Genomic DNA, 16506 nt, shown 5'->3' on the forward strand with positions numbered 1-16506 from the left:
ATTTAAAGATACTCCTCTGTTTGCCTTTTCCTCCAAAGTCCTAGGCATACTGAAATTCTAAGAAAACTTATAAATAAAACAAACAAATAAAAAAAGTTAGAATATATTTAATTGATGTTGCAAATAACTGAGATGTGTGAAGTAAATGAGGTGATTTGTAACTTTATTTAATTTGTTCCTTATTTCAGAAATTGGAAGTTTTACAACTGACCCGTGTTACAACCATCCCTGATTTCCCCTACAGATGAAAATGAAAAACAAACCCCCAATGCTATCAAACAAGACTGCAACAATAAAACTGCAACATTTTAAAAGCGAAAACAAACAATTATAGAGCATTTTATGGGATAGAATATTATCTTAATATTACAAAAAACGATTTACAATTGTAAAATGGCTGTAAAATTTTACAATTTTCACTTAAAGTTTACCGTCTCAAAAATATGTATTTATTTACTTAAGTAGTTAGTTAGGTATACAGTCAAAAAAATATTCAGATACCAGATATAATTTTAACAGATAACAGTTTTTTTTACTAGTTGGTGCAGGACACTACAGTTCATTTATGTAAGCGGGGAGAGCAAAATAAAGTAAACTGTGACATATTATACCCAAAAATTCTTCATACAGTGCAGTGGACTACCAGTAAAATTGATAAAACATTTGAGACCAAAAATTATTCACTTCAGACACTTTTACCTGACCATGTTTTGCTTAAGTGTATTCTTTAATCGCTAACATGACTGTTTTACACGACAGGCTGAAAAAAATTAAGCTTGGTATTTGGTCAACAAAGTATTGATAGTTGTGTAAATGTTGTCATACTAACAGTTGTCTGAATTTTTGCTTGATTGTAATCAATTACATTCCTTTCTGTCAAAGTTATCTGAGATGATCAAGATGAATTTGTTCTGACGCAGTTTAACTCTTGAGTTCTTGTCATATTTGATTACCATTTTCTAAACTATAGCGAATAAACTGCGATAATGTAAAGAAATGCTAACGGTATCTGAATGCATTTTGATTTGACTGTACATTAGTTAGTTTAGTAGTTCGTTTTACAGACGTTTTGAATCTAGTCTTTTTCCAGTCTAGTCTTTGGACCAACAAGTGGACATGTAAGTTTCGTTTCTCTCTTAACTCAAACCCACAGTACAGTCCATCTGGATACAGACTATCACAACGCAACGCGATATCAAAGTAAAACATTAATGCCACAGTTTTTTTAATAAAGCATATTTAAACAGCGAAATCCCACGTAAAGTTTAAAACGATCGTAATTAAAGTTGGTCTTCATAATAAAAAAATAATAATAAATTTTAAATCAGACAAATAGTCACAGAATACTGTACCTTATTATAGCGTTTGAAGGATCTTGCGTCTGTGCAGCTCAAGCGCTCCTGTTGCAATTCATGTCTCTGTCATTGGGCGGTGACAAACACAAACCTGGACCTAAACATTACAACACCTGCTACACCTTACTACACCTGCTAAAGTTAAAAAAAGTCCAGTCTTTTAAATTACCTAAATAAATAAATACATTTGTATTTATGCATATGTATGTAACTGTTACAGACTTTAAAACGGTTCCTATTGTTTTTAATTCGACTTGTACTACATAAACAATAGTTTTTTTTTTCTTTTCTTTTTTTTTCTCTTTTTTTCCACAGCTGTGGAAAAGGGGAATTGCCTAACCAGGAAACTGAAAGTAAAGCAGATGGGGAAAACACACACCAAAAAAACTCCCACAGATATTATTATATTTATAAATAGATCTTTGCCACTGATTGCCTAATTTTTTAGGTCATTGATAATGCATATTTGCTGATGTCACTGAACTCATGACAGGAACTACGCTTAAGTTCAACAGGTTGTTTGTATTTGTTTGTTGTTGTAGTGATGAACAGAAACTTATCAGTGTGGAACTGTATAGTGGCTTATATTATAATTTTATTTTAAAAATATTGAAATGGTTTATAGTTAATGACATTAAATATATTGTTGACACTTTTGGCAAAGTTAATAGACAAGTTTACGTTGCAAAATAAAAAAAATCACACCAGTCAAAAGTCAATGGTTTTTATATATTTAGTTCTACACAAGGTGATACAAATTTCAAAGAATAAGCACAAAAAGTATAAATATAGAAAGGACTATAAATCAAGACAATGATTGGGATGTAATCTTCAAATTTATTTACATCATTGCAATGAACCATTAAAAAGAATGCTGTGATAAACATGCAACCCTCAACTATACTACATAATAATAAACATCTGTTTATAAATGTGTTAAAGTTCCTTTAAATAAGCAACTGACTCAAAATAAACAAATTGCAACATGCAGTTTCAAAATTGACTAAAATAACAAACAGCAGCACACTCTTAAAAATTAAGGTGAATACTTCAGTGAACAGTTCTTAAAAGAACCATTTTGAAGAACATTTTAAAAATCGAAAGAACCTTTTTGGACTATAAAGAACCTTTTTTTTGTATTTGAAAGGTTTCATGGATGTTCAAGGTTCTTCATGGAACCATCAATGCCAAAAATTAACCTTTATTTTTAAGAGTGTAGATGAAAACTATTTCATTTTCAATGAAACATAGATAGCAACAGCAGCAGCAGCAATGAGCACTATCAGCAGACCACAGCAAATCATCGCACAGCGGCATTTCTTACTCTGACAGGTGCTTGGTTGTGACTGTCTTGGTTGTGACTGTCTTGGTTGTGACTGTCTTGGTTGTGACTGCACCAAAGGAGGCATACGTAAGGATGTTTGTTCAGGGAGATTTGTGCGTCCTCTGAGAAAGTCTTCACGGCTCTGTAACTCTGTAATTTTCTTCAGAAGATCAATACTAATACAGTACGTGCGATTCTGATCAAAACGAAGCTTATCTGAGTGCTGTGTCACATAAATATTCTCAAATGTCTTCCAACTTGAGTTAAAGGAAACAATGATGCGATCTGTGTTGCTGCTGTCTGAATATCCTGTGTACTTCTCAGTGACATAATAAGGCAGCGAACCAGGTTTGTGCAGGTTGCCCGCCTCATAGTATGGTAGATTAATTGTAGGAAGAAGCTTTTCCTTGTTATGGAATTGTTCAAAGCCCACCACATGATTTGCAGGGTTGCACTTTGCAGCCATACGACCATTGGAATCAATCCGAACACAATCATGAGCAAACCACCACAACAAGTTCAGACCGTGTCTGGGAGGAGGCTGACCAAACCCAGTCTCTTTCAACTCTGACAAATTATTCAGGGTCTTCATCCTGTTCTTGGCCATCCTGTTGAAAAAAGTACACTTTTAATGTTATACTATTATGTTTATTAATATAAAATGTAAAATGTCATGGTGTTTTCAGCTACGAATAGGAGTACTCTCAGCTCTGCTTTTGAATCTATGTATTTGAATTTTGAATATATTCAGCAGGTTTTCTTTCAAAGGCAACACATTAAAGTCTATTTTGTCACTGACTGACCAAAACCAACCAAAAGCCCTAAAAGGAATTTGATAAAACACATTTATACTGATCACTTACGCAAAACTGAGAAAAACAGGCTTTCCAAGATTATTGCAGCGAGATGAGAGTTTAATCTCTAATTCTGTAAAAGTATAAAAATATAAACACAGTTTAGAATCAATAAAAAGTATATATATGTGTACATGTGCACAGAAGCATTAGAAAATGATACGTCTTACCTTGTAACAGCCAAACTAGGTCTTTGGATGAAGCACTGACTGCTTCATTTATATGCCATGACAGTTTTGCATGTTTGCTGATGTCACTGAACTACGCTGTAAACCACAATAGTTGTCCTACAGGTTGTACTTTTGTGTGTCTTGCTGTTTTGATGAATAGAAACTCATACTATGGAAAGCGAAACTTGCAGAGCAGATGGGAACGTGACAAGCTCATTGGAACTCTGTGAGATCAGAAAGTATGTTATGCAAAAAATGTCTTGAGATTGCTGCCCTTGGATTATTTGTTTAATAACCTGTGGGGGAGAGTGGGGTAAGATGAGCCTTTTTTCTTTTTACTGATGCGGTCCTAGGGAAAATGAGGCAGAAGTACAATGAAAGTATCTAATGTCATTCCAGGATGTTTTGTATTATTTTAAACTATTAGAATGTATCTATGACAAAGAGTTTTAAAAATATGGCTTCTTATAAAAATTGTTCCTGTGGCTCAGTTTGCCCCAAAGTCAGTGGGTATGATGCACAATCTGGGTGCAAAAAGAGCCGGGGGTGAAAACTTTTGAACAGAATGAAGATGTGTACATTTTTCTTATTTTACATAGATATTTTTTTTTCATTTAATACTGCCCTTCAGAAGCTACAGAAGATGCTTGCATATTTCCCTTAATACAAAATAAGTAACATTTACCCTGATCTTCAAGAAGTTTTCACCCCCCAGCTCTTAATGCATTGCGTTTCCTTCTGGAGCATCAGTGAGTGTTTGAACCTTCTGTAATAGTTGCATATGAGTCCCTCAGTTGTCCTCAGTGTGAAAAGATGGATCTCAAAATCATACAGTCATTGTTAGAAATGCATAAAAAATATGGAAATAATTTGTGGGACATGAAGGATTTTTCTGAAGAACAGCAGGCAGTTTAACTGTTCAGGACAAACAAGGGACTCATGAACAACTATCACTAAACAAAAAACACAGCTGTGGATCATTCAGGTAACAACACAGTATTAAAAATCAAGTGCACTGCAAAAAAAAAAAAAAAAAGGCTTATCTTACTTAGTCATTTTGTCTTGCTTTTAGTGAAAATATCTAAAATAAGCAAAATGGCATGAGATATTTAGTCTTGTTTCCAGGGGTAAAAAACTAAATTAAGTGCAGTTTGCTTAAAATAAGTACAATTATCTGCCAGTGGGGTAAGTAAAATACTCTTTTTTTTTAAGAATATTTTTCTTACCCCACTGGCAGATATTTTTACTTGTTTCCAGGGGGAAAAACTATATTAAGTGTATTTTGCTTAAAACAAGACTAAATATCTTGTCATTTTGTTTATCTAGTAAATTCTTCTTAATTTAAGAATTTTTAGATATTTTGACTAGAAACAAGACAAATATAATAAGTAAGATAAGCATTTTTTGCAGTGTGTAAACTTTTGAACAGGGTCATTTTTATAAATTCAACTATTATTTTCTCTTGTGGACTATATGTAAACATCTTTTATGTGAAATATTTTATTCAGGTAGAATATTGACCCTTCGCAAAGATGCACATGAACTGATCATCTCTCCTCTTTACTAGTTACAGCATTAAATAAACATGAACATCAGAAAGTATCTTGTTCCAGCATAATTTTTCAAGTTCAAGTCCGCTGACGTTAAACTACTCTAATGTCTGGTTTGTTTGTCGAACAAAATGGCAGATTCAGCATTATGATTGGCCATATCGCCTGTCAATCAAACTCCAGACGAAAAGTAAATGTAACATACCCCAAGGCTAAAGATTTTTGTGTATTAGTCTACAGCAAGCAGAGGTATTTGAGTCAGAGGTGTGTGTATAGGAACTTGGTTCATCCAAAGTTCAACAGGAAGTGAGAGCAGCTAATTATGCTGGAAACAGAAAGTGAAGCAGACAAACAGTGTGGAAAGAGAAACACATTAGTGGGATATAATGAACTGCAAATTGATGTTATCATATTTAGATTTCATATTAAGTATTTAGTGATATTATATTCACATTAAAATAAATTACAATTGTTTAAATATTGATAATGACAATAAAAATGTTGTTGGCACTCAGTGCAAAGAAACAGACAAGTTCACATTGTTAAATTAAAAAACACTAAATCACACAAACACAAGTAAAATTTTTTTTTGAGTATTAGTTCTATAAGATAATATAGTCTTTGTATATTTCAAGGAATAAGCACAAATACATAAACAGAAACTAAATGTGAACCTGGACAACAAAACCAGTCACACGTATCAATTTGCATGAAGAAATTGAAAAATTACACCTCATTTGAAAGCTGAATAAATAAGCTTTCCATTAATTTATGGTTTGTTAGAATAAGACAATGTGGTGCAAAATGAATCAAAATATTGAGAAAATCGCCTTTAAAGTCCTTAGCAATGCATATTATTAATCGAAAATTAAGTTTTGATATATTTACAGTAGGAAATTTAAAAAATATCTTTATGGAACATGACCTTATTATCCTAATTATTTTGACCAATACAGAAACTAAATAGTTATGAATCAAGACATTGATTGGGATATAATGTGTCACCCAAATATTCAAATTAATATCAATATTACTGTAATGTTGATTCTTATCATTTTAAATTTGGTCCTTCTAAATGATAAAATCTATATTTTCATTTTAACACTGAATGGACAATAGCAGCAATAATGAGCAACAATATTATCAGCAGACTGCAGCCAATCAGCGCATAGCAGCAGTTCTTCCTCTGACAGGTGTTTGTCTGGTTGTCTTGCACTGACGGAGGCATGTCTATGGAATAATCTGAGGGTTCTGTGAGGAAGCTTTCATCGCTGAACTCGCGATTGTCCTGTAGGTGTTCATTGCTAGTACTCTGACAGCTGTTAGTCTCCACTGACTGATGTTTGTCTTTGGATGGATGATTTGTAGTTTTTTTGAGGAAGTCTTTTTGTTTCAACTCTCTAATTTTCTTCAGGAGGCCAATACTAATGCGGTAGGTGTGATTCTGGTCAAAGTTTGTCCGATCTGAGTGCCGTGTCACATAAATCTTTTCAAATTTGTTCAAGCTCAAGTCAAAGGAAACAACGATGCGATCTGTGTTCCTGTTCTCTGACTGTCCGGTGTAATACTCAGTGACATAATTAGGCAGTGAGTCCGTGGTGTTCAGGTTGCCCACTTTATAGTATTTCAGGACAGTGTCAGGAAGAAGTCTTTCCCTATTATAGAATCGATCAAAGCCAAAATCTCCATTTGTAGGGTTGCACTTTGCAACAATACGACCATTAGAGTCAATCCGAACACATTTATGAGCAAACCACCACAACAAGTTCAGACCGTGTCTGGGAGGCGGCTGACCAAACCCGGTGTCTCTCAGATCAGACAAGTCATAAAGGATTTTAATGTCCATGACAATTCTGTTGGAAAAAAGTGAACTTTTTTAATTGCAGAAAACTGCAAACCAAAAAGGAGCATAAAACAGTTCTTCACCAGAGTCTGCAAAATTGGAACGTAAAGTTCACAATCCTCTGCCATTTATATGCGCAAATATTTAATATTTAGGCTAATTGGGTGATGGGTTTTTTTAGCTACTAGTTTAAGCAGCAGATTTTCTCTCAAAAGCAATACATTGAAGCCTGTTTTGTCTTAGAATGACCAAAACCAGAGCAGCCCCAAAAGGAACTAAATAAAATACATTTGCAGAAACTGATCACTTACACAAAATTGAGAGAAACTGACCTTTCAAGAATATTGTAGTGAGATGAGGGGTTAATCTGTAGTGCGTTGATCTAAAAATTCTGTAAAGGTATAAAAACAGTTCAGAATTAATAAAAAGACTCTCTCTTTCTCTCTCTCTCTTTTATATTATATATCTAATATAAAAAAAAATATACATATTACCTTGTGGAAGCCAAACTAGATCTTTGTTACCGACTGCTTTATTTTTATGACATGAACAGGAACTAAGCGTCCTACAAGTATATACGTGCATGTGTGTTGCTGTTTTGATGAACAGAAACTCATACTGTCGAAAGTGAAACTTGCAGACACACCTTAGAGCATATGGGACACAAAATGAAATTTACATTAAAGCTACGTCGTGTTAAACTAGAATGTCTCACTCATATACATAGTTTATATATATATATATATATATATTTAGATATTATAACTGTTATTAACAACATTGGATTTATTTGAGTGTATAATAAGCACTTAGTTCATCCAAAGTTCAACAGGAAGAGAGAGAGCTGATCATGCAGGAAACAGAAAGTGAAGACAAACAACATGAAAGAGTTAATAAAATGCAAAATGTCTTAATCATATTCAAAGTTCATTCTAAATATTTATTGATGTTTAAAATAAAATGTATGACTATTTTTTAAAGATGTATACAGTAGTTAATGGCATAAAAAATATTGTTGGCACTTAACATTAATAGACAAGTTCACACTGTTAAATGGAAAAAAACTCAATCAATCAAACAAACACAAGTCAATTGTATTTGTGTCACAGTTTTGTCATTGGTTTTTCCCATTTGTCTTCCCCCTGTCATTTTGTGATCATCTGATTTAGTCCTCGTTTGTGTAATCACCGTCACCTGTGTTTAATTATTAGTTACCCTTTATAAGTCTGTCTTTGAGTTCAGTGTATTGTCGGTCCTTAACGTTATTCTGATGTGTGTGAAAGCCCTTTGTGTTCCTGCCTGTTCCAGCCTTGTTCATCTTGGAGAATTCTATTAAATATATTGTTGATTGTTAATCTCGTCTATCGTCTCGTCTCGTCCTGCACACACCCGTGACAGAAGGACCGACCGAATACAGTTTACCCGGCACCTTTCCCTGCGTTTGTTTTCCGTTTTTTGTATCAGTGTTTAGTTTATTTATTTATTTTTTCCCGTCATGGATGATCCCGCCGTCCTCATCCTCCTCCTGAAGCAGGGGAACCGCTCTCTCGAGGACCACACCAAAGACTTCATATTCCTCGCTCCGTTAACGCACTACCCGGACAGTTGCCTATGCACGTTCTTCCGCGTTGGACTTAATGATACCATCAAGAGGCAGCTGTCCGGGGAGGGTCCTCGAGAGAGCCTCGCCGGATACATCGAGTGGGTGCTGGCGTCCAGTGGATCTCCCTGGACTGTCGGCTTCGTCGAGGAGGACGTCAGCCCCACTCACGACCCAGAACCCAGCCAAACATCACCCCGACATGCGGAGTTACAGCCCGAGCCCACCGCAGATGGAGTGCCAGAGCCGAGAGCGACAGAGCCTGACCCATCTGACCAGGTGCGAGAGCCGGCATCAACATCCGTGACGGTGGATTGTCACGTGGAGCAAGAGAGGGCGATAGAGAGCCCTGCCCACTTCACCACCGCTGAGGGTGAGCTTGGATCTAATTCTGGGGATTTAATAGACTTCTTCTCGGATCTTGTCCAAGATAACTCATGTGACTTAATAGACTTTTTCTCTGAGCCACTGACCTGCATAGACTTCCCTCCCACCCGCCCTCGTCTGTCCGAATCTGCCTGGTCCCCGCTGGTTCCGCCCAGCCGTCCTGAGTCCCCGCTGGTTCCGCCCAGCTGCCCAAAGTCTCCCAGGTCAGCAGTCAGTCCCCCAGCTCACCCTCAGCCCACCACCTGTGCAGTGGGCTCGCCGCGGGACTGCCAGCTTCCATCGGCGTCTCGGCTGGAGGATCCCTCAGCTCCGCCTCCAGCCTCCGAGTCCAGGACTCCGCCTCGGCCCTTCGACCCCGCGGTTCCACCACGGCTCTCGACGCCCTCCTCTTCACCGTCGCCCGTCGATCCACCAGCTCCACCGGGCTCCATCGTCTTTCCGGCTCCGCCCTGGTCAGTCGTCACCCCATGGGCTCCTCAGGACTCTGCTCCTCCGGCTGTGCCTCGTCGCGCCGTCCCACCGGCTCCTTGGGACTCCTCCTTCCTGCGGGCACAGCCTCCATCCTCTGTCGCTCCGGCTCCGCCGCGGATCTCCGGGACTCCGCCTCCGCCTCGGGCGCCAGAGCCTGTTCCACCTTGGCCCTCCGGATCCTCGGCGTCACCCCGGATTATCGGCTCTCCGTCTTCGCCTCGGGCTCCTTCTCCATCTGCTCCGCCTCTGTCGGTCGGCCCCACGGAGTCGGCGGTCCTTCCTCCACCATGGCTCCTCCCTCCGTCGGCTCCGCCGTGGGCCGTCATCCTGGCTGCGATCTGGGTCCTGCTCTCCTGCTTCAGGTCCCTCCTGTGTCTTCCCTGGCTCCTCCCTCCGTCGTCGCCCCCTTGGACTGTCTTTTTTTTGCTCTCTGGACTTATGTTTTGGTCTCCCTCCTTCGGTTGCGTCCTCCGACGAAGCCCCCTCCCTCATGGACTCAAGGTTTCTGGTTTTCCGCCCCTCTCTTCTTTTTTGTTTTTCTACGGCGCGAGGACGCGCCTATTCGGAGGGGGGGCGTAATGTCACAGTTTTGTCATTGGTTTTTCCCATTTGTCTTCCCCCTGTCATTTTGTGATCATCTGGTTTAGTCCTCGTTTGTGTAATCACCGTCACCTGTGTTTAATTATTAGTTACCCTTTATAAGTCTGTCTTTGAGTTCAGTGTATTGTCGGTCCTTAACGTTATTCTGATGTGTGTGAAAGCCCTTTGTGTTCCTGCCTGTTCCAGCCTTGTTCATCTTGGAGAATTCTATTAAATATATTGTTGATTGTTAATCTCGTCTATCGTCTCGTCCTGCACACACCCGTGACAATTTGGAGTTCTACACAAGGTAATACAGTCTCTGTATATATTTCAAAGAATAACTACAAACAATAACAATAATACATATATGCAAAAAATAAAAATAAAAAAAGCATTATGTAACATGTAAATCACTTAAAAGCATTAATGACAAAAAATTTAATTTACCATAGAAGTATATTTTTTTAACATTTGTGACTTGTAGCACTAACTGTGGTCTTCTTTCCTTAACTTAGCATGCTTGTGTAGAATCACCTTTTGCATGTGCTCAACAGGATTCGTGAAGTTTTAAGTTTTCCTTTAGGCTTTATAGGATTTTGGGTAAATTTAGACAGGCCCCTTTTCTGTTCGACTTCATTATAATTCCCAAAAGGGGAAATTTCTAAATTCTTTTTGATAACTATTGGCTAGAGAGTCCAGTGTTTTTTTCTAGATTGAGCAAAAAACTTAGGACTAGTTTGCAAAAGTAGTTTTTTTACATCTCAATCATTTAACAAACGTTTTGACTGACAGCAGTGGTTCTAAAGGCAAAGTTGTCTGGAATGAGGAGTTATATCATATAATAGGAATATTGCATGTATGTAACAAAAACCACACAATTTACATTAGTTTAGGCCCTGGAAAAATGCAATTTCACCCATAGTGGCCAATTTGTTTAAAATTTCTCACAAACCTTTGGGGCCATGAGTCAAACAGGCCCACCAAGTTTTGTTCAGATCGGCCTCCGTTAACCTTGTCTAATAGGTGCTTAAATTTCTTCATCCAATGGCAGCCATGTTTTTTAGAGATACACAAATGTCCTTGTAGGCACTTATGGCACTTTGAACCAAGACCGTGCACACCAATTTTCATGTTGATAGGACAAATGGTTTCATAGTTATGGCTGTTTTTATGTTTTTCCTCTCTTATAGCACCACCAAGTAGCCAAGCTCTGCTATTTTTGCCATGTGACCTCAAATTGAGCTCTTACATATGTGTTCTGAGTTTCCGTTCCGTTCAGGGAGTTATAGCCTTTTTACTAAAAGTGGCCCTGCCCCTTTAAAAGTTTTCTTTTTGCGACGGTTAGTTTAAAGTTTAAAAGGGGTCATCACTTTTACAGTGAGTTTCTCACCTTTTCAGGTGCAGAGGAAGACCCTAATTGAGCGATTGAGGTGTTCTGTTGTTGATGTAATAATGAACATAGCAGTTGTCATTTACTACCGACATCTGAGCCGCAGAAGATGCAGAAATTTGACGTTACTTTTGTTTTTAATTGGAAAGCGCCAATCCCGATCTACATATGCATCTATGTTCGTGTGAATCATTCCTGATGCAGCTTCATCCACAGCAGAAGTGAGTATAAGGGTTTTTTATGCATTTTTGCAAATGGCCTTTCTTAATAATGTGCTTGTTGTGGCTAAAGTAAACATAATCCCGGAGAGGGGCAGGGTGAGCAGAGCTCGGTAGCATTTAAAGGGGCCATGACTTAAAATGAGCTGAAATTTTGCAGAGCTGATTTCGACAAGGTAAAAGGGCGTTTTTTTACACTACTATTTAACCAAATTATATTACATACTATTCATTAAGACCCTAAAGAACCATATGAACTCGTGGAAAATGGGCATCCGATGACCTCTTTAACCTTTTTTTTTATATATAATTATTGATTTTCACTCTCCAGAGAATTTTTCTGCACTAGTTTGGTTCTGATCAGGCGAAAAACCTAGGACTAGTTCACAAAAGTAAAGTGTAAAGTATTTAAAAAAAAAAATCCAAAATAGCCGATACATCTAATACATCTGATTCCAATGACATAAGATTCTTCAGTCTGCAACTGATGGTTTATGAGTTATGAGCCGTTTCATACTTTTGATCGCTGTAGTGCCCCCCCCGTCAGGCCGATTGGGGCAAGCCTTGGTGACATTGTAGATTGTGTGAGTACTACCATCCCTCCAAGTTGTAAGGCTCTACGACTTACAGTTTGGTCTAACTATATTTTCATTTTCAACAATAAATAGACAGTACCAGCAATAATGAGCAACACTATCAGCAGACTGCAGAAAAGCAGCGCCCAGCAGCAATTCTTTCTCTGACAGATTTTTGTCTGGTTGTCTTGCACTGACTGAGGTACGTCTATGGAATCATCCATGGGTTCTCTGACGTATTCTTCCCAGCTCAAGTCTTGAATGTCCTGTATGAGTTCATTGCTACTTGGACATGTGTTAGTCTGCACTGGCTGATGTTTGCCTGCAGATACATGCTCAGAATTATTTGTGGGTTCTCTGAGAATTTCTTCCCAGAACAAGTCTTGAATGTCCTGTATGAGTTTATTGCTAGCAATCGGACATGTGTTAGTCTGCGCTGGCTGATTTATGCCTATAGATACATGTTCCGAACGATTTGTGGGTTTTCTGAGGAATTCTTCCAGGCTCAAGTCTTGAATGTCCTTTATTAGTTCAGTGCTAATGCGGTAGGTGTGATTCTGGTCAAAGTTCACCAGATCTGAGTGCTGTGTCACGTAAATATTCTCAAATCTTCTCCGTCTTGGATCAAAGGAAACAATGATGCGGTCTTTGTTGCTGTTGTCCGAATATCTAGTGTAATTCTCTGTGACATATTCCGGCAGTGAATCAGTGGTGTTCAGGTTGCCCACCTCATAGTATAGCAGGTCACTGTATGGAAGAAGTGCATCCCTATTGTGGAATCGATGGAAACCAAATGCTCCATTTGTAGGGTTGCACTCTGCAGTCATACGACCGTTGAAATCAATCTGGACGCATTCATGAGCAAACCACCACAACAAGTTCAGACCGTGTCTGGGAGGTGGCTGACCAAACCCTGTGTCTCTCAGATCAGACAAATAATTCAGTGTTGTCACTGTGTTCATGATAATTATGCTGAAAATTTGACTCAAACAAAAGTGCACAATGCAAAGTTATATTTGAATATCAAACATACGGTTACAAAAGAAAAATGCAATTTGCAAAACTAAGACAGAGCTCTTACCATATATCTGGTATAATGAACTGTTGTATCCAGCAGATCTTTGTATGTGAGGTCAAAGATACTGCTAAATAGATGTTCCTAACCTGATTTTGTAACCAATAAAGCAATAAAAATCAGCTGTATGAACACATGAGTCCACCTTATCCTAAAGAAATGATTGGAGTGTTTACACTCTGATAATGGCTTTTGTGGGTGTAGAAAAGATCTGCTAACAGAAACTGATGCTGCTTCATGCCAGACATTTATAATAAATATAGCTGCAAGCAGCGATTACTAGGGTTCAAGAGCAAATGAAAACAGACATTATTTAGCAAGCCTATTACCGCCAAAGTAATGATTAAATAAAAAAAGCATTTTTGGCAAATCCAGGTAATTTAACATAAAAATATTGTTTTGTGACTTTTATAGACCCAGCTGTGGTCCGATCCCCTTAAAACTTTGCATGCTTGTTTAGAATCACCTGTCGCATGTGCCCAGCAGGTTTCATGAAGTTTTAACTTTCAGATCTTTGCGGCCTTGAGTCAGACAGGCCCACCGAGTTTCGTTCCGATCGGCCTCCGTTAACCTTGTCTAAGAGGTGCTCAAAATTCATCAGCCAATGGCGGCCATGTTTTTTGAGATACACAAATGTCCTTGTAGACACTTGTGGCACTTTGGACCTAGAACGTGCACACCAATTTTCATGTTGATAGGACAAATTTTCCCTCTTATAGCGCCACCAAGTGGCCAAACTCCGCGATTTTTTTCCTGTAACCTCAGCTCCTACATAAGTGTTCTGAGTTTGGTGGAGATATCTCATTTTGTTCAGGAGTTATAGGCATTTTACTAAAAGTGGCCCTGTCCCTTTTGAACGTTTTGGCATCTCTTTGCGATGGTGAGTCGAATGTTTAGACCTTTTTTATAATTAATGATATTCGCTCTCCAGAGAATCATTCTTCACTGGTTTGGTTCCGATCGGATCAAAAACCTAGGACTACTTGGCAAAAGCAGGTTTTTCAAAAAATCCAAAATATTGGATATCGAAAATTTGGTAGCTCACGAACGAATCTGATGCATTTTTACCGACATGAACCAAGGATTCCAACGACATAAAACACTTAAATTAACACTAATATTATGCCACTAAAAAAAGCACAAACAAAAAGATCAGTTCAAATGAAGTTTCCAAAGTCATTTTATTTTAAATCAAGCCAGAGAAACCACACATTTAATAGAAATCAAAGGAAACCAATAAATGAATCAAAATTTGTGATTATAACAGCAGACATAAATAACAGTGATGGGAGAAGCAATGCTTTTTGAAACTTCGAGAGCTTGAATCTCTGCACGCTGGTGACATCTGCTGGTTAAAGTCATTATCATCAGCTTTTATGAACTTAAATTATAAAAATGACTCGAGATAATTTACAACCACACGTTTAATGCACTTAACACAACACCATCCTCAAACCACAGACGTTTGAAAACAGTAGGATGTAGCAAAGCATCGTTTAATGTAATTACATAACTCTTTCAGGTTCGTGCTCCGATTCACTCCCAAACACGATTCGAAGCTTCGTGAAGCAGTTATTCGAACTCGCCCATCACTGATGCTTTAATCATTTCACCCTTACATAAAAATGCACAATACAATTTATATAATAATCATGGGTATAAAGATAGCAGATTAAAGCAGCTCAAAGAATGGTACACCAGGAGTTGTCAGGCGCCGGCTCAACAACATTACGACTATGTTGTGTGTATATCAAAGATTCTTCTCGAGTGTTTGAGGTCAGTTTGAGATACTGCTCTCGGCTCATGTTCTTGATGATCAAGAGGAGGCCCTGGCTCACTCTGTAGGTTCTGTCGCTGTCGAATCGTTTCGGGTCGTTGTGTTCAGTCAGATACACCCTGTTGAAGTAGCCATTGGCGTCCTGACGCACAATAATGCGATCCTTGTTGCTGTCAGGAATGTTCTTGCTGTAATTTGCCCTGACATATTTTGGGAGCTTGTCTGCTCCTCGAGCATTCAGGTTGCCCACTTCATAGTATGGGAGATTCTGAATGGGCACAATGGGATCATCTTCATCTTCAATTCTGTTATAGTACTTGTGGAAGCCGAAGTCTCCGTTCTGAGGCCTGTATATCGAGACAATATCACTGTTATTGAAGTAGATATAGTCTTGAGCAAACCAATACAACAGGTTCAGGCCATGTCTTGGCGAAGGCTGACCGAAGCCAGAGTTTTTCAGCTGGGAAAGTTCATTCAGGGTGCTCACCATGATGGACAACTGTGTGAAAGGAGGACACAATGAGGAAATATTCAGAATAATAGTAAAATCATACAATGAGACAGTAAACAGGCTACAAACCAGTTAGTCAGTTATATGCTTTAAGGGAAAATACATTTTTAATGCTGTAATTTGTCAGTATTTATGTTTTCCACAACATAATTTTTAAAAGTATTAAATATGAAAGACAGACATTCTTGTTTTAATTTCATGTGTAATTCTAATACAATGTATAATACAAACAGAAAAAAAGTTTCAAAAAATAGTTCAATAAAGTTTAGACAATTTAGCTTTAATACTAACTGTTAGCATTAATCATATTTCTGAGTTCTATTTTGCTGCATAAATGCAAAACTCAACATTAAAAACTAAACATTACACCAAAACTACAAAACTAAACACTAGTAACCAGTTAAAAAACACTATCTTTTTATAAAACTTCTAGAACTTTGAGGGCCATTTTAAAATGTTTTAACAGTATTCTTACTTTAAAAAGTATAAATGTAGAAAATTTTCTCTTGAAATTGCACCAGAAATACATTTTGAGGATGTTGTAAATAGATTATTTTTTATCATGAAATTTAAAATCTCTTTAAAACTATTTAAGAGAAACTTGACTATTAAGCATCACAAGTGTGTACTGTCCTTACGGAAAGCTTAAAAATTGAAATTTTTACCTTTTATGGTAATTCTGCTCCTCCAAATTTCTTGCAGTAATTCAGTTATTGATCTTGAGTTCAGCAGAGGAAGGTGCTTCAGTTCTTTTTAAAATGTCTCCTTCAAGACACGCCTCCTTCAAAGAGCTCACAGCTGGGAAATAGAAACTTAAGATGTTC

At 37.8% G+C, this 16506-nt stretch overlaps 1 protein-coding gene across 1 annotated transcript; it reads right to left on the reverse strand.

Annotated features, from left to right (window-relative positions):
• Positions 1–12035: 12035 nt before the first annotated feature.
• Positions 12036–13281, reverse strand: LOC141336822 (uncharacterized). The gene has a single exon (XM_073842550.1). The coding sequence runs from the start codon at positions 13279–13281 to the stop codon at positions 12385–12387; it is 897 nt and encodes a 298-aa protein (XP_073698651.1). The 3' UTR covers positions 12036–12384.
• Positions 13282–16506: the final 3225 nt, after the last annotated feature.

This window comes from Garra rufa, chromosome 6, assembly GCF_049309525.1.
Source record: "Garra rufa chromosome 6, GarRuf1.0, whole genome shotgun sequence".
In the NCBI taxonomy this organism is placed as follows: domain Eukaryota; kingdom Metazoa; phylum Chordata; class Actinopteri; order Cypriniformes; family Cyprinidae; genus Garra; species Garra rufa.